Genomic DNA, 22,674 nt, shown 5'->3' on the forward strand with positions numbered 1-22,674 from the left:
GTATTTCACCTTGTTATCTGATATATGGGTATTTGGTTATTTGAAATAGGATAGGGAAGGGGAGAAACAAGATGAAGGACAGGGGTGGGGGGAGAGAAATGGGGTATCAATGTTTGTGAAGTAATGTACCTTCTATCTGGTGAATATAATGTAACCCTTCTATTAATTACAATAAAAAAAATATGAGGGCTAGGAGTTTGGCCTACTGGTTAAAGTGTTTGCCTAGCGTGCACGAAGACCTGGGTTCGATTCCTTGGTACCACATACATACAAAAAAGCCGGACGTGGTGCTGAAGCTCAAGTGGTAGAGCTCTAGCCTTGAGAAAGTCCAAGGACAGTGCTCAGGCCCTGAGCTCAAGCCCAGGACTGGCAAAAAAAAAAAAAAAAAAAAGAATAAAAACAGTAAGCTGGGCTTGGTAGCACATGCCTGTAATCCTAGTTACTCAGGAGGCTGAAATCTGAGGATTGCAGTTCAACACAAGCCCGGGCACTAAAGACCATGAGACTCTTCTCTCCAATTAACCACTAGAAAACTGGAAGTGGTGCTGTGGCTCAAGGGGTAGAGCAGCAGCCTTGTGTGGAAGAGTTCACGGACAGTGCCCAGTCCCAGAGTTCAAGCCCCACAACTGACAAAAAAAAAAAAGACAGTAAAATTTGGGGTTCACGTTTCTAATATTATATTTTCTTTGTCTTAAGAGAACCCAAAGGGATTTATCTTTAATAATGTTTACTGAGGACAATCAAAACTGAGAAAGAGTTTGAGCCATATAACCTTCATATTTCTTTTTCTGCCATTATCCTATTATCCATAGGAACATAAACTAAATGCAAAAGTACTAATTCATATTTATGAGCACAATGCCAGAATATCCTGAGTTATCTTCACTACTTAAAAAGAGGCTTTTAATTTTCTATAGGCCAATGACAAATGGCCAGTTTTAGCAATTAGTCTTTTTCATATCTCAAATAAAAGGATTTGGATAGAAAACACTCAAGAAGAAAAATGAGATAAGGAAGGAGTTAAAAAAAAAAAAAAGAGGGGGGGAGGAAAAGGTAGGAAAGTCTGACAGACTTTTATCTCCAATTAACCACCCAAAAACCCAAAGTAGTACTATAGCTCAAAGTGGTAGAGCACTAGCCTTGAGCTGAAGAACGAAGGGAGGGAGGGAGGGAGGGAGGAAGGGAAGGAGGGGAGGGGAGGGGGAAGGAGGGGAGGGAAGGGGGAAGGAGGGGAGGGGAGGGGGAAGGAAGGTAGCAGGTGGGTAGGCAGGAGGGCAGACAGACTAATTTTTTAATAACATAAAGATTTACCCATGAATGCGATGCCATTTTTCAAGAGTAGTTCTGGAAGCTTAGGGTTCTCAGAAGCATGACCCCAACCAGCCCACACTGCCTACAAAGGAATAGAATATGATTCACCTTTAAAAGTCCTACCCTAAACCATACACTGCTTTGTTCTTTATCAAATCTGGCCCCACTACATAGTACAATAATTCCACAGCAGCCAAATGGCTAATTCAGCTTACATGCTTGTTTTGGGAAACAGTTCTTCAAATAACAGTAAGCAGTTCATTGTAGTAAAACTTCCGAGGAGGTCAAAACCAAGAAAAGATACTACAAGACAGTTAGCCTTGTTCTTTAGAGGATTCAATTCATAGACATTCACCTGGGCTCTACAGAGCCCTCCCTGGAAATCCTGGCCATGTCCCAGATACACTATTATTTTCGTCACCCTGCCCCTCCTTTGTATCTAGTGGTGGCACTAGCATGTAAATGTAGATTTTTTCTCTCTTTGGTCTGAAGCATTTACTCTACATTTTCTAACAAATGTGATAAGGAAAAAATAATCTATTCACAAAACACTGATATATTCTAGGCTAAGTATATTCTCTAGGAAATAGTGAACTTTTACTTACTTGTGATAGCACAGAGGTGAGATATACAGAATTTAAAAAAAAAAAAATCTCTTCCAAGACTCTTCTAGACCGTCTATTTATAGTGTTTATCTTATTTTTAATCATTTTCTTTCCATCTTTACTTGTGTTTTAAATATCCCATATAAAAGTGCTGAAGAAGCCAAGTGCAGTGGCTTACACCTATAATCCTAGCTACTCAGAAGGCTGAGATCTGAGGATTCCAATTCAGAGCCAGCCCGGACACTGAAGAATATGAGACTCTTATCTCCAATTAACCACCAGAAAACCAGAAGTGGCACTGTGGCTCTAGGAGTAGGAAGGTAGCTCAGAGACAGAAACCAGACCCAGAATTCAAGTCCCATAATGGACCAAAAAAAGTGCTTAAGAATATTCAAAAACAGGGCCGGGAGTTTGGCCTAGTGGTTAAAGTGCTTGCGTAGCATGCACAAAGACCAGAGTTCAATTCCTTGGTACCACATATACAGAAAAAGCCAGAAGTGGTACTGTGACTCAAGTGGTAGAGCTCTAGCCTTAAGAAAGCCCAAGGACAGTGCTCAGGCCCTGAGTTCAAGCCTTGGGACTGGCAAAAAAAAAAAATTCAAAACCAGATGCTGTACCTAAAAGCTGACAGGCTTGCACCTAACTATAAAATGCTGAATTTGTTTCAAAAGGGCTCTCTTACTTGTACTGGGATCCGTTTGGCAATGTCAAGAATTAATTCTACATTTGCATAGTTGTTGTTGTTTGGTCCTCCAGGCACTGGCACATAGTGATCTGCCATCTTAATGTATTCTGCAAAAACAAGCAGATAAATAACACATGATTTGACTTCAGAAATATAATGGCATAGCAAAACTATGTCAAAGGGCTATGACAAGTAGCCCCAGAACAAACATGAATAATTCTCTTTACCATTTACTTGTAATGAGTACTCCTATGCTAATCCAACAGTTCTTTAACATTTCACTTTAATTTTTAAGTATCAAGCACTATGTATTAGCATGTTTCTTATTTAATCTTCAAAATAACTCTGCAACAAACATACTACTATTCTGTTTGCTTTATACATGAGGAAAGGAAAAGTTAAATAACGTGCAGGGCTCTGCAAACATGTGTGGGGTCCAGGTGCAGGACTGGTCTTGCTTGAAACCTTTATTCTTAGCTACTGTCCTACTCTGTCTTTCTGTTATTAGCTCACATTGCTCTATGAGCAAGGACAGAAGAAGCCCATTTGTAATATTAGGTTTAGTACCTCCAAGTCTTGATACAAAAGTAAATGAGTGTTAAACAGAGTATCCAAAGACACACAACTAACTGGCAGCACAATCAGGACTTTGAACTAAGACTGAGTTAAATCTTGTGTTTGCTCTACTTTATCACAGAGTCTCTGGATCAACCTCCTGGAGGAAAGATTCTGCCTTGTAACTGATTCAGGTGATAAACTTAGAAAAGGAAATTCAGCTAAAAGTTGCTAAAGATCCGGTAAAGATGTCTGACTAGGATTTTGGGCAACAGTCTAAACTAAAGACCAATAGTAGCCATTTCAGGAAGACCAATTTAAGTCTAGCTATCATCAAAATTATCCAGAGGGACGATGCATTCATTTTAAGATGGTGAACTGTCTAACAAGAGAAGAATTTGGGCACAATCTTTTGTGCTATGTGTATGTGTGTGTATGTGTGCCAGTACTGAAACTAACTCACAGGCTTGAATTCTTCCTTATTAGCTTTTTCCACTTAAAGCTATCACTTGAGCCATACCTCCATTTTTGGCTTCTTTTCTAATTGTCAGTCATGAGGTTTGAACTCAGGGCCTGGGTGCTGTCCCTGAGCTCTTTTGCTCAAAGCTAGCACTCTGCTACTTTGAGCCACAGCTCCACTTCAGCTTTTTAGTGGTTAACAGGAGGTAAGAATCTCAGACTTGGGGCCTGGAATTTGGCCTAGTGGTTAAAGTGCTTGCCTAGCATGCACAAAGACCCGGGTTCGATTCCTTGGTACCACATATATAGAAAAAGCCGGAAGTGGTGCTGAGGCTCAAGTGGTAGAGCTCTAGCCTTGAGAAAGTCCAAGGACAGTACTCAGGCCCTGAGCTCAAGCCCAGGACTGGCCAAAAAAAAAAGAATCTCAGACTTTTCTACCTAGGCTGGCTCTGAACCACGATCCTCAGATCTAAGCTTCCTTAGTGGCTATGATTACAGACGTGAGCCACTAGTACCCAGCAATTTTGGGTTTTGGGTTTTTTTTTTTTTCAGTTTTTTGTTTTGTTTCAGTTTTTGTTTTTTGCTTGTTAATTGCAGATAAGAGTCTTTCAGATTTGTCTACTCAACCTGGCTTCAAACCTTGGTCCTCAGACCTCAGCCTACTGAACAGTGAGGAATACAGACAGGAGCTAACAACCCAGGAAAGTACAATCCTTTTTCTTTTATATTTTTATTATTTAACTCAGGGCCTAGGCAATACCATTTAGCTTTTTCACTCAAAATTAGTGCTCTACCACTTAAGCTATAACTTCACTACCAACTTTTGGCTGATTAATTAGAAATAAGTCTCATGAACTTTCCTTCCCAGACTAGCTTCAAACCATGATCCTCAGATCTCAGCCTCCTGAGTAGTTAGTAGTATAGGCATGAGCTGTTGGTACTCAGCTGAACCTAATTTCTGTTACTTTGCTGGTGTGCCCAAATTCCTGGCTCCATGATATACTACATCCTAGATGCTAAAAAGCATCTACTACAATGCAATAGAAGGGTGACAGTGACCAAGATGCAGCATACCAATATCATAACATGTTGAATTGAAACCCCTTTGCACAACTAAATAAAACTAATTAAAAGAGGCCAGGAGTTTGGCCTAGTGGTAGAGTGCTTGCCTAGCATGCATGAAGACCCGGGTTCGATTTCTTGGTACCACATGCATAAAAAAAACCCAGACGTGGTGCTGTGGCTCAACTGGTAGAGTGCTAGCCTTGAAAAAGCCCAAAGACTATCGGAGCCAGCCGGCAGCAAGGAGGGATTCCCAATTTAGGGGGTGAGAATATGAAAAGAAAAGGACAAGAAACAGATGGGGTTGGGAGGTCTACAGCTTAATTCCGCAGACCAAGACTGTAGTGTAAGGCTGTTAGCTTATGACTGTAGCCCCGTTTATTTCTAGTTCCAGTCTTATATACTCTCTTAAGACCAAGAAACTGTCAGGGGTTACATTTGTACCAAATGGTAATCAAGTCTCAGATCAGTTAATCAGAAAGTGATAAAGCAGTAATACGTTTGTACCAAATGGTAATCAAGTCTCAGATCAGTTAAGCAGAAAGTGACAAAGCAATAAATCAATAAGGCCAGGAAATTCACAATACTGACGATATAGCTCAAAGTTCATAGGCATGGCGTCATACACGTCAGCTCATTTCTTTGTGTGGTTATCTTACTCAGTGATGCAGATCTGTGGGTCAGCCTGACTCCACACTCGGCTCCCAACAAAAGACAGTGCTAAGGCCCTGAGTTCAAGCCTTAGGACGGGCAAAAAAAGAAAAAAAAAAGATAATAAAAAATAACTTTAGCCAGGCATTTGTAGCTCATACCTGGAACATCAGCTATTTAAGAGGCTACTTTTACTTGGCAAAAAAAAAAAAAAGCTTATCCGTTTAAAATTAAAAGCCTTTTTTTTTTCTTTTTGGTTCGTTGTGGGGCTTGAACTCTGGGCCTGGGCACTATCACTCAGCTCTTCAGCTCAAGGTTACCACCCTACCCTTTGAGACACAGTGCCACTTCCAGTTTTCTAATGGTTAACTGGAGATAAGAGTCTCATGGACTTTAATGCCCAGGCTGTCTTTGAACCTTTGATCCTCAGATCTCAGCCTCCAGAGTAGCTAGGATTATGGGTATGGGCCACCACACCCGGCTTACAAAAACTTTTATGTGTAACATACAAAAATAAAAATACACACCCACACCGAACAAACAAAGTCTGACTTTTACGGATGGGAAACAAGGACATCCTTAACGAATACTTTATCAAGGCTTGTACTTTAATAAGCACCTGTAATTTCCAGAAAACCACTTGTGTCACACCCTCATATGTTTACATATGCTGCCTAGTACATACGTTAGTGCCCTGTAATTTGTTCACGAATTCTTACTCATTCTGGGTTAGGCATAACCTCTTTCAGAATACTTTCTTAAGTGTGTCTCCAAGAGCTAGATGTTTCTTTTCTATATTCTTACAGTCCTTTTACAACACTGTATGTTATTACAGCACTTACCTGGTTACATTGAAATTATTTGTGCCCTAGAGCAAGATCACATCTTATTCAACCATGGGTCTCCATGTTCATGGCATGAATGAATAAATGAATTCACAGGAGTACCAAGCAGAATGGATTTGGGGAAAAGCAACAACTGAAGGTAGTTTACATTTATTAAAGATAATCTTATCTTTAAAACTCTCCAGTAAAAGACATTATGATCACCATTTTTCTTACACAAAAATTGTAGCTCAAAGACATTACAAAGTGATCTAAATGAGTTAACATGAAAATTTCTGGTTTCTAATAAACTAATGACTTCACCGTTTCTGAATAAGATGATATAATAATCTATTCTCCTTAGGAACAGTCTTTATCTACCTTTTTTTAAATTTTTTTTATTGTAATTAGTAAAAGGGTTACATGATATTTGCCAGATAGAAGGTGCATTAATTCACATACATTGATACCCTTTCACATGTCTTGGTACCCATTACCCTCCCCCCCACCCCCCCAATCTTTATCTACCTTTAGAGATTATACTTCAGTGATATAAAGTGTAGAAAAGACTAGCCACACATCTCAACCATACTAATAGTCTTTCTCTACAAGTGCACAGGACCATTTGCTCAGAGAAAATATACTGAAAAACTTACTTAGCAAATAAACCTTTAAAGCCAGACACTGGTGGTTCATGTCTATAATCCTAGCTTCTACAAAGATTGAGATCATAGTTTGAAATCTGCACAGGAAAGTCCATGAGACTTATCTTAGAGCACGTGAGCAAAAGTAGTTCAGGAACAATGCTCAGGCCCTGAGTTCAAGCACCAGTTCGGGAACAACAAAATAAAAATCTTTAGGTCCCTCCATGTCTCTCCCTCAAGAAGAGGAGATTAAAAGAAAAAAAACAAAAAACTTTATTCTTAATTCCTCCAGCAATCAATATAACTCATAAAGGAAATAGAGCTTCCTTTCAATTATGTGGCATAGCAAATATGTAATGTTCAAAGAGGCATATATCTGAAGGTCAAATTTAATACTTGTGCTAAATATTGACCTATTTATCTTAGAAAACAGGAATAACTATAGAACTATCACTTTTTTTTTATGGTAGTCCTGGGGTGTCAACTCAGAGCCTGGGCACTGTCCATAAGTCTCTTTGTGCACTGTGCTGCACCAGCTATAACCACTTTTATATGTCTATTATTGAAGTTCTTTAAAAAGAAATTCTTTGTATAAGCTTTCACTAGAAATTCTGTATTTGGAGCCTGTGTGGTGGCTCACGCCTGTAATCCTAGCTACTAAGGAGTCTGAGATCTGAGGATCAAGGCTCAAAAGCCAGCCCAGGTCCCTAGCCTCTAGAAGTTAATCTCCAATTAACTTCCAGAAAAGGGAAAGTGGAGCTTGGCTCAAGGTTAGGGCAGTATCCTGGAGCTGAAGAGCTCAGGCACAGCACCCAGGCCCAGGGGTAGGGTGGCAGCCTTGAGCTGAAGAGCTCAGGGACAGCACGCAGGCCCAGAGTTCAAGCCCCACGACCTACAAAAAAGAAAGAAAGAAAGAAAGAAAGAAAGAAAGAAAGAAAGAAAGAAAGAAAGAAAGAAAGAAATTCTGTATTTGAGAATCTATTCTCCTAATTACAGGCTATTCCATTTGATGTTTTATGTTTGGTGTCACATATAAAGCTAATAACTCACCTGCGTTGGCTTTAAGGTCTTCAGGTGTTACCATGACAACGAATCTGATTGCACGCTCATTTCGAAACATTTCGTAAGACCACCGACGGATAGATCTCATGCATTTCACTGCAGCAATTCCATTGTTAGCTATAAGAACCTGGATGGAAGGGAGATGGGAATTGAAAGAAAAGGGAAAAATGAAACGCAATGACAAAAGAAAAATAATGGGAGAATTTTTATAAATTTGTCTCTCTAAAACAGGTCAAGGGCTAGGAAAGTTGGCTTAGTGGTAGAGAATCTAGGTAGAGAATCAAGGGGTAAGAGCATGGCACAAGTGCTATGTCTAAGAGCACTTGCTTAGCAACTGTGAGACCCAGTACTGCTGGGAAGCGGGGGAGGGAGAGGGAGAAAGAGGGAGGAAGAGAGGGAGATAGAGGGTAGGGGAAGGGAGAGAGGGGGAGGGGAAAAGACAGAAAAAGAGGGAGAGGAGAGAGGGAGGAAAGGACGAAGGGAAGCAGGCAATGAAAGAATCAAATAATTCTGAGTCTTCTCTGTAAATAAACTTTTTACCTCATTGTCTTTCAATCTTGTCCCTAAGGATAACATAGGCTAATAAACACATCATTTACCTTAACTGAAAGATTAACAGACCAGGTGCAGGTCAGTGGCTCACACCTATGAACCTAGCTACTCAAGAGGCTGCAATCTGAGGATGAAGGTTCACATCCAGCCTGGGCAGTAAAGTCCATGAGATGCCTATCTCCAATTAACTAGGAAGAAGCCAGAAGTAAAGCTGTGTCTCCAGTGATACAGTGCTATCCTTGAGCAAAAAAAAAGCTCAGGAATAGTGCCCAGGTCTTAAGTTCAAGCCCCAGAACTGGGAATAAAAACAAAATGAAACAAAAAAGACAATAGAAGGACACAGACACCAATAAAGCGATACTTTTAGGAGTAGGAATACTAGTCCCCATCCTTTAATTTTTTTTTTTTTTTTTTTTTGCCATTCCTGGGCTTGAGCTCAGGGCCTGAGCACTGTCCTTGGACTTTTCTCAAGGCTAGAGCTCTACTACTTGAGCCTCAGCACCACTTCCGGCTTTTTTTCTATATGTGGTACCAAGGAATCGAACCCGGGTCTTCATGCATGCTAGGCAAGCACTTTAACCACTAAGCCAAACTCCCGGCCCCCCATCCTTTAATTTTTTAATTATAATAAACTACTTCATCAAAGTTATTCTCTCAGCTCTGACATATCTAAACTATGTGAAAAATCTCTTCAAGTATTTAAGGTGGCTAGTCCCTTGAAACATCCCGTATTGTCTGGTAGAAATCAGGACGTCGCAGTGCAACAAAATGTTTAAGTCTGCACTTTCCATTGTTTTAGTTCTAAGTCCAATATTATCCCACGTTATCTTCCACCAGTATCCCAGAAGTCAATCAGTTCCTTAAATGCTCCCTGCACAGTTCTACTTGTAAAACTGAAGGATCTGCCTCTTCCCCCTAGTCCCTAGGATTGAGTTCTGTCCTATTCCCCAAGGTGTCTGCTCAACTGCTAGTCTGCAGGCAGCTCATTCCGCCCCCACACCCCAGGAGGAGCATTCCACTGTGGGCCTGGCCAAGCACATCGCCCTGGGCCTCCAAGAGACCACCACCTATCTTTTAATCTTGCTCCCTTGTTAAGCCCTACATAAACCTACCCCCAAATCCAGTCCCTAGCACAACCTCCAATCCCATGGGAAGGTCTGTGCCCCCGGTTGTTCCTCAAAAAACGGTCCTCACCTGTTGACAATCCAGCCCAAGTCCAGCCTATTCCTTTTCCGTTCTCCTCCATTTTCCTTACAAAAACCACAAAATCTTTTAAAGGGAATTTATGGGCACAGTTTCTTTTCCTTAATCAGGAGTAACTAATTTATTACCAATAAATATATACTTCAGAAAACAGTAAAATTATATTCTGATGCTAGAAGTGTAAAGAACAATTTTTAATAAAAAGTCTCTGAAAATCTAAGTATCATTTTAGAAAAATAATCTAAACAAATCTAAAATTAAATCTCACATACTCTTGATTAAACAGTTCAGTAAGTTATAACTTACCTTCTCAATTACTTTATTTCCCCCAAAACGAGTAACAAATTCTGCTGGTGAAGCCACAGTGAAATCTCGCTGTGAGTCTATTTTCTTTCGGTCTCGACCTTGTTTTACCAGGTGCAAGCCAGACATGCTGGACCTATAAAAAGAGAGATAATGTGAAAATACATAGATAGGAGTTCATCATATTACCCACATCCTCTGGAGATCTGATTTCATTACTATACTGATAACAGTACTTCTAGAGTAGACCTTTGGGTTTACATGCTGGCAGACCACACACTTTCAAACAGAAGAAAGAAAACAAACAACAGGCCAGGTACCAGAGGCTCACACTATAATCCTAGCTGCTTAGGAGGCTGAGATCTAAGGATCAAGGTTCAAATCCAGCACAGGCATGAAAGTTACCAATTAACCACCAGAACACTGGAAATGGGGCTGTGGCTCAAAGTGGTAGAACTCTAACCAGGAGCTGAAGAGATCAGGGACAGCAAACAGGCCCTGAGTTTAAGCCCCATGACCATAAAGAAAAAAAGAAACAACTTACTTGGGAAAATTTAAGGGGGGAGGGGAGGCCTGAGCTCTTGAATAACAGCAACAACAAATAAGGATTTGCCAACAGATGCTATCACAAAGAATTAAGAAATGTAAGACTCAGGTGAATGCCAAAACCTGGCTAGGCTGCTTCTGGATCACAATCATGGCATACAAACGACCATCATCTCTATATTTCTACTGTTCTTATGAGCTAGAACTCCACACTTGCAATTATTACCTATGAAGCGTTTACTTATCACACAGTTGTCAAAATCAGCAACTAAAATCATGTTCTTTAGAAACATATCATATTTGGTCAATTTTTTTTTTTGGGGGGGGTGGTCAGTCACAGGTTTGAACCCTGGGCCTGGGCGCTGTCCCAGAGCTCTTCAACTTAAGGCTACCATCCACCCTCTGGGACTGAGCATTGTCCCTAAGCTCTTCAGCTCAAAGCTACCACCCTACCCCTGGAGTCACAGAACCATTTCTTTTCTAGTGGTTAACTGGAGATAAGAGTCTCACCGTCTTCAGCGGCCAGGCTGCCTTTGGACCGTGATTCTCAGATCTTAGCCTAAGTAGCTAGGATTACAGGCATGAGCCACAGCGCCAGGCTTATTTTTATCAATTTTTAAGGCAGCCTCATTTCAGGCACCAGTGGCATCTGTCTACAATTTTAACTATTCAGGTGGCCAAGATTTGAAGAAGATAGCTAGGCAAACAAATTTGAGAGACTCTTATCTCCAATTAACCAACAAAAAATCAGAACCACCAAAAAGCCAAAGGTGTAGTTTAAATGGTAAAGTATCCATCTTGAGTAAAAATGCCTAGCCAGAGTAGTACAAGACTTGAAGTTAAAGCTCTAGGTCTGGGGCTGGGATGTAGCTCAGAGGCAAAGGGCTTGCCTAGCAAGTACAATGTCCTGGGTTCGATCCCCAGTACCAAAAAAAAAAAAAAAAAGCTCCAGGCCTGGCACAAGGGGAAAAAAATTGCCCTCACTTTTTTTTTAACTTTACAGAAATTCTGTATCTCTGAAATTGATATCTAGCTTACATTAAGGCCTTATTTAATTGGTAGTGCTACTTTCCAAAAGGTACATAAAATAATAGCACTTGTAACAAAACAGTGACAGAAGCAGAACAAGTTTCCATTTAAATTCCAGATATGTTCATTTAATAACTCCAGTAACCCTGACAATTTTTCTCAGCTTCTGTTTTTTTCTTTATAAAATATGCATATTTATTGTTCCAGTTATTTAGGTACTTTCTCTCAACTGCAGGCCTACCTTTATACTCTGTTCTCTGTCAGTGTGGCTAAGATACTTTTAATCATTCTCTCCTGGTCAGTTCTGTAAATGAGAAGTCAGAAAGGAGAAAATCGATTGTTTACTAGCTATAATCCTAGCTACTCAAGAGGCTAAGATCTGAGGATCACAATTCAAAGCCAACCCAAGCACTAAAGTCTTGAGACTCATCTCCAATTAACCACCAAGAAACCAGAAGTGGCGCTGTGGCTCAAGGGGGAAGGCAGTAGCCTTGAGCTGAAGAGCCTGAGGGACAGTGCCCCCCCCCCCAAAAAAAAAAGAAGAAGAAGAATTATTACTTCATGATGGTCAAGTTGAATTTATCCCAAGGTATGCAAGATATGCAAGGATGCTTTGATTTTAGAAACTCTATAAATAGAAAATTGAAGGAGGATCTAGAAAGTCAATTTTTTTTAAGTCACAAAAATCAAAAAGGAAGAAACTGAACTATCATTTGTGGATGGTATTATTATTTACACAAATTATATAAATTATCTATATAAACAGTAAGAGACTTAGAAAGAATAGGTTTTCTGTTACTATACTCTCACAACAATGAACATTTCTGTGACCACATGTGTAATTGATTTTCCCCATATACCAAGTGATTCTGTAGCATTAAGTTGGGTGTCCTCCAATTCAATTCTGAAACTATCTACCTGGATATAATAGCAGAGCCCATACTGAAGATCAGTCCTTAAGATTTCAACCCTCTTCAAAAGGCCAAATCCCAGGCCATAACTTGTACTTCTGACCTATCAATAATAAATTAGGATTCTTACAACTGCTCTTTGTGCTGTATTAATTTGCTCCAGCATCTCAAGTCTTTGGTGATCCACTGTACCTTTAGGGCCTCCTCTCCTCTCCTTGGAGATCAGGGATTGAGACAGAAAGTTCCAGCCTTCTAATCGCAGGTTGATTTCCATGGCAACCAGCCCCATCCAGAGGTTATCCAGGAGTCTAGTTCCAAACCACTAATCATTCCATTACCATACAAAAAACATTTCTCATTTAAAAGACAGCACTGGCCTTGAACTCTTCTGAAGAGCTCAGGGACAGTGCCCAGACCCGGAGTTCAAGCCCACAACCAACAAAAAAAAAGTGTGTCCAAGGTGTAAATATACCTGACACAAATGCAACTAAAGCATTTTCCAAGGGCCTAGAAGATATATGCTAGGGAAATACAGAAGGCCACAATATTACAAATGTCTAGACAAAAAAGTTTACAGAATTAGTCAGGCGCAGTGGCTCACGCCTGTAATCCTAGCTATTCAGGAGGCTGACATCTGAGTAAAGGTTCAAAGCCACCCCAGCACTAAAATACATGAGACTCTTATCTCCAACTAATTACTAGAAAACAGGAAGTGCTGCTGTGGCTCAACTCAAGGGTAGGGTGGTAGCCTTGAGCTGAAAAGCTCTGGGACAGCCCCAAGTTCAAGCCCCATCATCCTCTCCCCCCACAAAAAAAAATTCACAGACATTACAGATTAAAACCATTATAAAATTTAAAATATACATAGTTTCCAGATCTAAATACAACAAAAAGGACATCTTTTTAAACTTAAGAGGGATCAGAATTTAGTTCAAGAGGAGAGTGCCTCCTTTGTAAGCATAAGGCACTAAGTTCCATCTCCATATCCAAGGAAGGGAAGGGAGGGAGGACTAATATACTAGTGGCTTCCATCTGTAATTCTAGAAACTTGGAAGCTGAGATCTGAGGATCACAGCTTGAAGGCAGTCCATGCGGGAAAATTTGTGAGACTCTTATCTCTAATAAACTACTCAGAAAAACCTGGAAGAGGGGCCAGGAGTTTGGCCTAGTGGTTAAAATGCTTGCCTAGCATGCACGAAGACCCGGGTTCAATTCCTTGGTACCACATACATAGAAAAAAGCCGGAAGTGGTGCTGAGGCTCAAGAGCTAGAGCTCTAGCCTTGAGAAAGTCCAAGGACAGTGCTCCCTGAGCTCAGGCCCAAGACTGGCAAAAAAAAAAAAAAAAAAGAAAAACCTGGAAGTGGCATTGTGACTTAAGTGGTAGAGCATTAGCCTTGAGGCCCTGAGTTCAAGGCCAAGGGCAAGCATCCAAAAAAAAAAAAAAAAAAAAAGGAAGCAAGGAAGGAAAAGAGGGGAAAACAGAAAGCAATATAAAAATAGAAACAAGAGGGGCCGGGAGTTTGGCCTAGTGGTTAAAGTGCTTGCCTAGCATGCATGAAGACCCGGGTTCAATTCCTCGGTACCACATGTAGAAAAAAGCCGGAAGTGGTGCTGAGGCTCAAGTGGTAGAGCTCTAGCCTTGAGAAAATCCAAGGACAGTGCTCAGGCCCTGAGCTCAAGCCCAGGACTGGCAAAAAAAAAAAAAAATAGAAACAAGAGGGGCCGGGAGTTTGGCCTAGTGGTTAAAGTGCTTGCCTAGCATGCATGAAGACCCGGGTTCGATTCCTCAGTACCACATACATAGAAAAAAAGCCAGAAGTGGTGCTGAGGCTCAAGTGGTAGAGCTCTAGCCTTGAGAAAGTCCAAGGACAGTGCTCAGGCCCTGAGCTCAAGCCCAGGACTGGCAAAAAAAAAAAAAAAAAAAAAAAAAGCCAGAAGTGATGCTGAGGCTCAAGTGGTTGAGCTCTATCCTTGAGAAAGTCCAAGGACAGTGCCCTGAGCTCAAGCCCAGGACTGGCAAAAAAAAAAAAAAAAAAAATAGAAACAAGATAATGTAAAGAAAAAAAGCAAAACAAGATATGGAAGGGATTGGTCATGATTTCAATTAATGGTCTAGTGATACTAAAGGAATATTTGCTAGGGGGAATCACTTAAAAATTAAAAGGAAAGAAAAACAGAAATATAACTTACTTCTATAGATGGCATCTTTTATATACCTATATTCCTATTGTGTTGGTAGTTTGATCTAAACTTCACTGAATATTAAAAATTAGGACTCTGGGGCTGGGAATGTAGCATAGTGGTAGAGTGCTTAGGTAGCATGCATGAAGCCCTGGTTCGATTTTTCAGTACCACATAATCAGAAAAAGCTGGAAGTAAAACTGTGGCTCAAGTGGTACAATGCTAGCACTGAGCAAAATTAGCTCAGAATCAGTGACCAGGCCCACAGTTAGATTGAGAGAGCAAAGAAAGATTAAACAACAACAACAACAACAACAACAGGTGTAAGCTGGTGGATCATGTCTGTAATCCTAGCTACTCCAGGAGGCTGAGATCTGAGGATCAAAGTTCAAAACCAGCCCCAGGAACGAAAGTCAGCAAGACTTTTTTTTTTTTTTTTTTGCCATTCCTGGGCTTAAGCTCAGGGCCTGAGCACTGTCCTTGGACTTTCTCAAGGCTAGAGCTCTACTTCTTGAGCCTCAACACCACTTCTGGCTTTTTTCTATGTGTGTGGTACCACTAGGCCAAATTCCTAGCCCCTCAGTGAGACTCTTATCCCTAATTAACCTCTAGAAAACTGGAAGTGAGGGCCGGGAGTTTGACCTAGTGGTAGAGTGCTTGCCTAGCATGCACGAAGACCTGGGTACGATCCCTCGGTACCACATACGTAGCAAAAAGCCAAAGTGGTGCTGTGGCTCAAGTGGTGGAGCTCTAGCCTTGAGAAAACCCAGGGACAGTGCTCAAGCCCTGAGCCCAAGCCCAGGACTGGAAAAAAAAAAAAAAAACTGGAAGTGAGCCAGGCGTGGTAGTTCAAACCTATAATCCTAGCTACTCAGGAGGCTGCGATCTGAAGATCAAGATTCAAAGCCAGCCCAGGCACAAAAGGACCTCCAGAAAATGAAGTGGGGCTTGGCTTGGCTCAAGGGTAGGGGGGGTAGTCTTAAGCTGAAGAGTTCACGGACAGCTCCCAGGCGGAGTTCAAGCCCAGTGACCCACAAAAACAAAAAGAAAAGAAAACTGGAAGTGGCGCTGTGGCTCAAGTTATAGGGCATTAGCCTTGAAGTAAAGAGCTAAGCTAAGGGACAGTGCCCAGGCCCAGAGTTAAAGCCCCAAAACCAATCAACCAAAAACAAACATACAACAAAAAGGGGCATATTTGATTGCTTGTAAATTATAACTAAATAAAGTTGACTTTTAAAAACTTCTATGTTGGACCAGGAGTTTGGCCTAGTGGTAGAGTGCTTGCCTAGTATGCACGAAGACCCGGCTTCAATTTCTTGGTACCAAATACATAGTAAAAAGCTGGAATTGGTGCTGAGGCTCAAGTGGTAGAGCTTCAGAAAGTCCAAGGACAGTGCTCAAGCCCCGAACTCAAGCCAAGGACTGGCAAAAAAAAAAAACAAAAAAAAAAACCTTTTATGTCAGCTGAGTATTGGTAGTTCATACCTGTAATCCTAACACTCAGGAGTCTGAGATTTGAGGACTTGAAATATGCTTAGGAAAGAAAGTGTACTGAGACTTTTATCTCCAATTACCGCCAAATAGCCAGTAGAGATTTAACTCCAGTGCTACAGCCTTAAGCTAAAAAGCTCAAGGAGAGCACTTGAGTTAAAGCCCCAGGACAGAAATTTAAAAAAAAAAATAAAAATATAAATCAAAATATTATGGCACAGACAAGATAAAATAATGGCATTTGCAGGGAAGTGGATGAATCTAGAGCGAGTCATGTTGAGTGAGACAAGTCAAAACCAAAGGAACAAAAGGCACATGGTAAACTTAATATGTGGCTATTAGATCCAAACAGTAGAAGAGCGAGGACTCAATATTTGCATACCCAATGGTATTAGAAATATAAACACAACTACATAGACATAAAAACCTTTGACTCTATAGACATACTGCTTTATTACATAGATTAATATGTATCTATGCTATACAAACCCTTAGTTTTTCGAACATAATCAAAATTAGGCTAAGTGCCAGTAATTCTATATAGAGATTCCCTTCTTGAATACTTGTTTGTTAAACATGTCATTTGAAATGATGTAAAAACAATGCTAATAAATTCTTTAATAAAAAAATAAAATAAAATAATTAAAAAAAAGAAAATCTCAAAAAAATATAACTATAGTGATAGTCAAGTTTACATAACAGTTTTATATATTGACCAACTTTGCCAGTTACTAGTGTTTATCTAATATTACTGTATAAAATGTTTATGACAATGTTATCTATTCACTTGTGGTTGTTGAATTGACACCAATGGTTTTAATATTCTCCTTTACATTCATATAAATGTAAAACATAATTCTTCTTTGTCTTCGGCCACTGCAAAGCATTTATATACATGTGATCTACAAAAATTGATCCTTCCATCACTTTGTGTTAGTGGTGCAACTTTCTTGTGGAAAATTATCTTTATGCATATGTCTGAATTTATTCAGTTAGCATTGTATTTGTAAGAATTTGAATCTTCTAAAATTGTTTCCAGAAATACAATATACCCTGATAGACAATAATTTACCCTGATAGACCATTTGAAAAAAAAATGTTATAGCAACCATACACTAGGGGTTTACTCCTATAATCCTGGCTATTCAGGAGCCTGAGGTATGAAGATCATGGTCCAGAACCAGACCAGGCAGGAAAGTCTATAAGATTCTTATCTCCGATTAACCAACAAAAATTCAGAAGCTTGGGCCAGGAGTTTGGCCTAGTGGTTAAAGTGCTTGCCTAGCATGCATGAAGACCCGGGTTCGATTCCTCGGTACCACATACATAGAAAAAAAGCCGGAAGTGGTGCTGAGGCTCGAGTGGTAGAGCTCTAGCCTTAAGAAAGTCCAAGGAGGGGCCGGGAGTTTGGCCTAGTGGTTAAAGTGCTTGCCTAGCATGCATGAAGACCCGGGTTCGATTCCTCAGTACCATATACATAGAAAAAAGCCGGAAGTGGTGCTGAGGCTCAAGTGGTAGAGCTCTAGCCTTGAGAAAGTCCAAGGATAGTGCTCAGGCCCTGAGCTCAAGCCCAGGACTGGCAAAAAAAAAAAAATCAGAAGCTGAATCAAGTGGTAGAGCGCCAGCCATAAGCAAAATAGCCAAGGGAGAGCCTGAAGTTCTAAGTTCAAGGCCAATATATATTCACATACACAAACACATATGTGCACAAATGTATGCATATGTACACATACAGATACACAATTGACCGTGGGTGTTTTTTTTATTTCTTGTTCTTTGCCCAGCTCCTGTTTAATTTTCAAGAAATTCTGTTCACAATAAAAACTTTAGATTACAAGCCAAGCAAGTAAAAGAACATACAGATAATGGAGGGAACTTTCCAATTAGTCTTTCATGACAAATCTCTCCTGTGAAGCTAGAAATCTGTAAGAAGCCAAAAAGCCCCACTTATTTCCTCCTGAGTCTGACATCTAACAAAAAAGTTCCCATGATAAGAGAGTTGGGCATTCTCAACAACTCCAGTCTGGCTCTATGCCAAGACAATTATTATAGGTACCTTTTCAGGCCTCAGAGACTATTCAAGAAAGGTCTTCAGGGCCTGGAGTGTGGCCTAGTGGTAGAGTGCCCTGGGTTCAGTTCCTCAGAAACACATACACAAAAACTCCAAAGTAGTGGGAGAGCACTAGCCTTGAGATACACAAATACACACACACACACACACGGACAGTGCCCAGGCCCTGAGTTCAAATCCCGGGACTGGCAAAAAAAAAAAGAAAGAAAGAGAAAGGGGGGGGGAGAGAGAAAGAGAGAGAGAGAGAGAGAGAGAGAGAGAGAAGGTCTTCAGTAAAACCAGCTTCTACAGAATGCTACACACAATAAAGAATGCCCATCCTTCACAACGGGTGAAAAGACTTTACTCTTCAAATGACAGCAAAACCGAGTGGATAAAGTTAGCACAGACCTAACTACCTTAACAAACTAATAGTATAACAAGGTCCACAAGATGTTTATTTGTAGTGTAGTTATAGTAACACATATATGTTCACATATCTTCTATTCAAATTATGAACATAAATCATTTAGAAATTCAAGATCAAATATATTCAGTTGCACTCCTTAAAATATTTTAAAAAGCATTCACTGTCACAGTTATTTTAAAAATTCATCAAATTTCCCATAAATTCTAAGGTTTAGCTGTCAGTGTCTTACTGAAAGTATGCATTGCCTAAAACTTACCTTTGAAACATGTAATAGCTCATCTCCTTATATTCCTAAGCAAAACTCTCCATATCAAGATGTCAAACGATGGAACTTTTTTCTTCAGATGTCGGCCTGGAAAACACAAGCCGCAGTTCCTCCTCCCGTTGCAGCTGCTTAAAACCCAAGAGGACAAGAGATACTATGCCATCATCCACTTCTTGGCCCTGCTTCAGTCAGGTTAGAGAACTGACAGCCTCAAACTACAGGCTTTTATCTACTTTGTCCTCAATTTCTATATTCCTTGCCTTTTCTTTCTTTTTTTTTAAACATTTTTCACCCTACACATGGATCACATACAGAATTAGCTGATTTCCCAAGAGAACCACAAGGAGGTGAGGGGAATGGAATGTACAATAATCTAGGGTAACTAGAAAACTACAGCTCTGCTTCAGCAGCAGCAAACATGTTTTATTGTCACTTACTCCTGACAATCTCCAGGGAAAAGTTCCACTGTCCCTCCTGGCAGGGAGGGCCCAGGATAAAAAGAAGGCAAAGTTTACCAAGACAAGAAAGCTAAGAAAATAATTAGGTCATGAAATCCAGAGGGAGGAAGACAGCACAGTTTATGTAGGTAGTTTCTGAGATCCAATCCAAACAAATAATACCAATTATCATTCTCCAAGAGAAGAATGCAGGATGAGGAAGCATGTCACTACTAAGAAACCCTAAAAAGCAGGAGCTATAATTTTAATTTTTAGGATTTCTGTGTCTACAACTCTTCATAATAAATATTTGTCAAATGGAAAGAAGCAAACTCAGTAACCAAGGTTATTTCCTGTAACCAAAGGGGATCTTTCTGAAAGCTCTCCCTGAATAAACTTGTTATTTTCTTCCAAAGCAGCAAACTTTTTTGTTCTTGTTTTGTTGGTCATGGGCTCAAACTCTGTGTCTGGGCGCTGTCTCTGAGCTCTTCAGCTCAAGGATACTGCCCTACCCCTGGCCCTGGGCTTTGTCCCTGAGCTCTTCAGCTCAAGGATACCGACCTACCCCTTAAGCCACAGCCCCACTTCCCTTTTTCTAGTGATTAATTGGAAATAAGAGTCTCTTGTTCTTCAGTGCCTGGGCTGGCTTTGAACCCTGATCCTCAGATCTGTCTCCGGAGGATTACAAGCATGAAGCACTACTTCCCTGTTATGTAAGCTAGGCGCACTGGCTCACGCCTATAATCCTAGCTACTCATGAGGCTGCGATCTGAGGATCAAGGTTCAAAGCCAGCGGGACACAAAAGGACCTGAGACTCTTATCTCCAATTAACTTCCAAAAAAGGGGAAGGGGAGCTTGGCTCAAAGGTAAGGTGGTAGCCTTGAGGATAAGAGCTCAGGTACAAGGCCCAGGCCCAGGGGTAGGGTGGTAGCCTTGAGAGCAGAGGGACAGTGCCCAGGCCAAGCCCCATGACCCACCAAAAAAAAAAAAAAAGGACATGTTATGCTAGATTTATGTATATATAGATATCAACGATTAAAGACTGTTCTCAGATAAAGACTTTAAGCGTGCTGTCTAGGCATGAAATGTTTGCTAATCAATATTTTGAGCACATAATTTAAGTTGCTATACGAGAAAATTGAAATGGGGTTTCAAATGCTACACCACAAAGGAGGTGATTAAAAAAGAAATCATACGGCTAGGAGTTTAGCCTAGTGGTAGAGTGCTTGCCTAGCATGCACAAAGACCCAGGTTCCAATCCTGTGTACCATGTATATAGAAAAAGTTGGAAGCAGGGCCGGGAGTTTGGCCTAGTGGTGCTTGCCTAGCATGCACGAAGACCCGGGTTCGATTCCTTGGTACCAAATACATAGAAAAAAAAAGCCGAAAATGGTGCTGAGGCTCAAGGGTAGAACTCTAGCTTGAGAAAGTCCAAGGACAGTGCTCAGGCCCTGAGCTTAAGCCCAGGACTAGCAAGAAAAAAAAAAAAGAAAAGAAAAAGTTGGAAGCAGTGTTGTTGTGACTCAAGTGGTAGAGCTCTAGCCTTGAAAAAGTCCGAGGTAGTGCTCAGGCCCTAAGTTCAAGCCCCAGCACTGGCCAAAGAAGAAAGCAATCTTACTGCCCCCAAAATGTAAAAGACGAAAACAGAGATTACTTATTTCCAATTGACTTCAACCAGTAATTCTGCTAGTTACAAATACTAACTTGAGGCCGGGAGTTTGGCCTAGTGGTTAAAGTGCTTGCCTAGCATGCATGAAGACCCAGGTTCGATTCCTCGGTACCACATACATAGAAAAAAGCCGGAAGTGGTGCTGAGGCTCAAGCGGTAGAGCTCTAGCCTTGAGAAAGTCCAAGGACAGTGCTCAGGCCCTGAGCTCAAGCCCAGGACTGGCAAAAAAAAAAACAAAAACAAACAAAAAAAAAATACTAACTTGACAAATCTGTTTACAATCCTAGTTGACTGTAGCACAGGATGACAGCATGTGTTGTGTTTTTGGTATACAGAACAATACTGAACAAATCTCAAGTAGCATTCCATTAGAAACAAATGGCAAGAACCTAAACAGACTTCTCTATTTTATGCCACAAAATCATATATCAGTAATCAAAATTAAGATGTCTACACTCAGTCTTTAAACAATGTTCTTATGCTAGTATTAAGTTTCAGAAATATATCAACCTAGCTAATAGACAACTCCTAGCTGACCTCATCTAAAAATAAAAAAACAAAACAATTATCCTCAATATGTTCTTTATCTTCCTGCCAATTCATAACTATTTTCTTAGGGCCATATTTTCAAATATTCATATCATTTTTATTTGGGAGAAATTCACCCAATCTTTCAATGAACTCTAGAAAAGTATGTTAACAGTGGTCTCCAGCCAGGCACGGTGGCTCACGCCTGTAATCCTAGCTACTCAGGAGGCTGAGATCTGGGGATCACTGTTCAAAGCCAGCCCAGGCACTGAAGACCCTGAGACTCTCATCTCCAATGAATCACTAGAAAACCAGAAGTGGGGCTATGGCTCAAGAGGTGTGACAGTAGCTTTGAGATGAAGAGCTCAGGGACAGCGCCCAGGCCCAGAGTTCAAGCTCCATAACCCACCCCCACCCACCCAAGAAAAAGTGATCTCTATCACTGAAAAGTCTATTTTTTAAAAATCTGGTTCAACCATCATAGCACAAGACTTGTCATTTAGCACTTAATAAAGCCTTAAACATAAGGACAGGAGACAGTTTCAGAGAAAGGCCAATGTCATATTATGGTAGTTACATCAATTGGCATTTGTTAACTTTAGTTAACATCTCTTAGTAATGTGACTACCTCTTTACTTACTCTAGAAGCTGATAATGAAACCAATCAGTTTCTGTTTAACTTTGAGTTCAGAGTGAAAATGAATATCTAAATCACCATCACCATTTTGACAGGAGCTAGACAATTAGTTTAAGTAAAAAACATGAATTGTCAATGAGCACATGCCTAATTAATTGCAGGTGTGAGAGCAAAAGTTTTTCACCTATCAAAAGAATTTGAAGACTTTATATTATTCTAAAGAACATTATGGAGTATGGCTCCAGTGCCTGGCAGGTGAGCATGAGACTCAAGAGTTTAAACTCCAGTATAACCAAAAAGAGAAACAAAAAGAAAGAAATAGACCAAAGGAAACACTTCGCTCTATTTTAGAACATTCTACTAGAGAAGCTAGAAGAAATGCAACCATCTTCCTCCTAGGCTCCTGATCACACTTCTGTCCGTGACTATCCCATGAGCGAACAGCATGGGTTTGGCACAAGGAAAGCCTCAACAGACATTCTCTGGCATTCATGCCACTGTCCACACAATCTACGCACAACTGCCATGAACTCTGGGAAAGATCTGGCAACTGAAAACTGCCTCATAATATCAGCTCAATCT

General features: G+C 40.5%; 1 protein-coding gene across 4 annotated transcripts in view; it reads right to left on the reverse strand.

Annotated features, from left to right (window-relative positions):
- The window catches only part of Acaca (acetyl-CoA carboxylase alpha), a 251,719-nt gene that overhangs the window by 191,097 nt on the left and 37,948 nt on the right, over positions 1–22,674 (reverse strand). For 3 of the 4 annotated variants that reach the window (XM_090351204.1, XM_090351203.1, XM_090351206.1), the window contains exons 4-7: positions 9,920–10,052; positions 7,847–7,985; positions 2,599–2,708; positions 1,312–1,393 (exon numbers count right to left, since the gene is read on the reverse strand). In XM_090351204.1, the coding sequence (XP_090207330.1) occupies positions 1,312–1,393; positions 2,599–2,708; positions 7,847–7,985; positions 9,920–10,052 (464 nt within the window). Of the gene's footprint in view, positions 1–1,311; positions 1,394–2,598; positions 2,709–7,846; positions 7,986–9,919; positions 10,053–12,532; positions 12,609–22,674 lie in introns of those variants that run through there. The other variant, XM_090351205.1, reaches the window with a different exon arrangement.

This window comes from Megascapheus bottae, chromosome 17 (genome assembly GCF_031878675.1).
Source record: "Megascapheus bottae isolate mThoBot1 chromosome 17, mThoBot2.hap1, whole genome shotgun sequence".
NCBI classification, from domain to species: domain Eukaryota; kingdom Metazoa; phylum Chordata; class Mammalia; order Rodentia; family Geomyidae; genus Megascapheus; species Megascapheus bottae.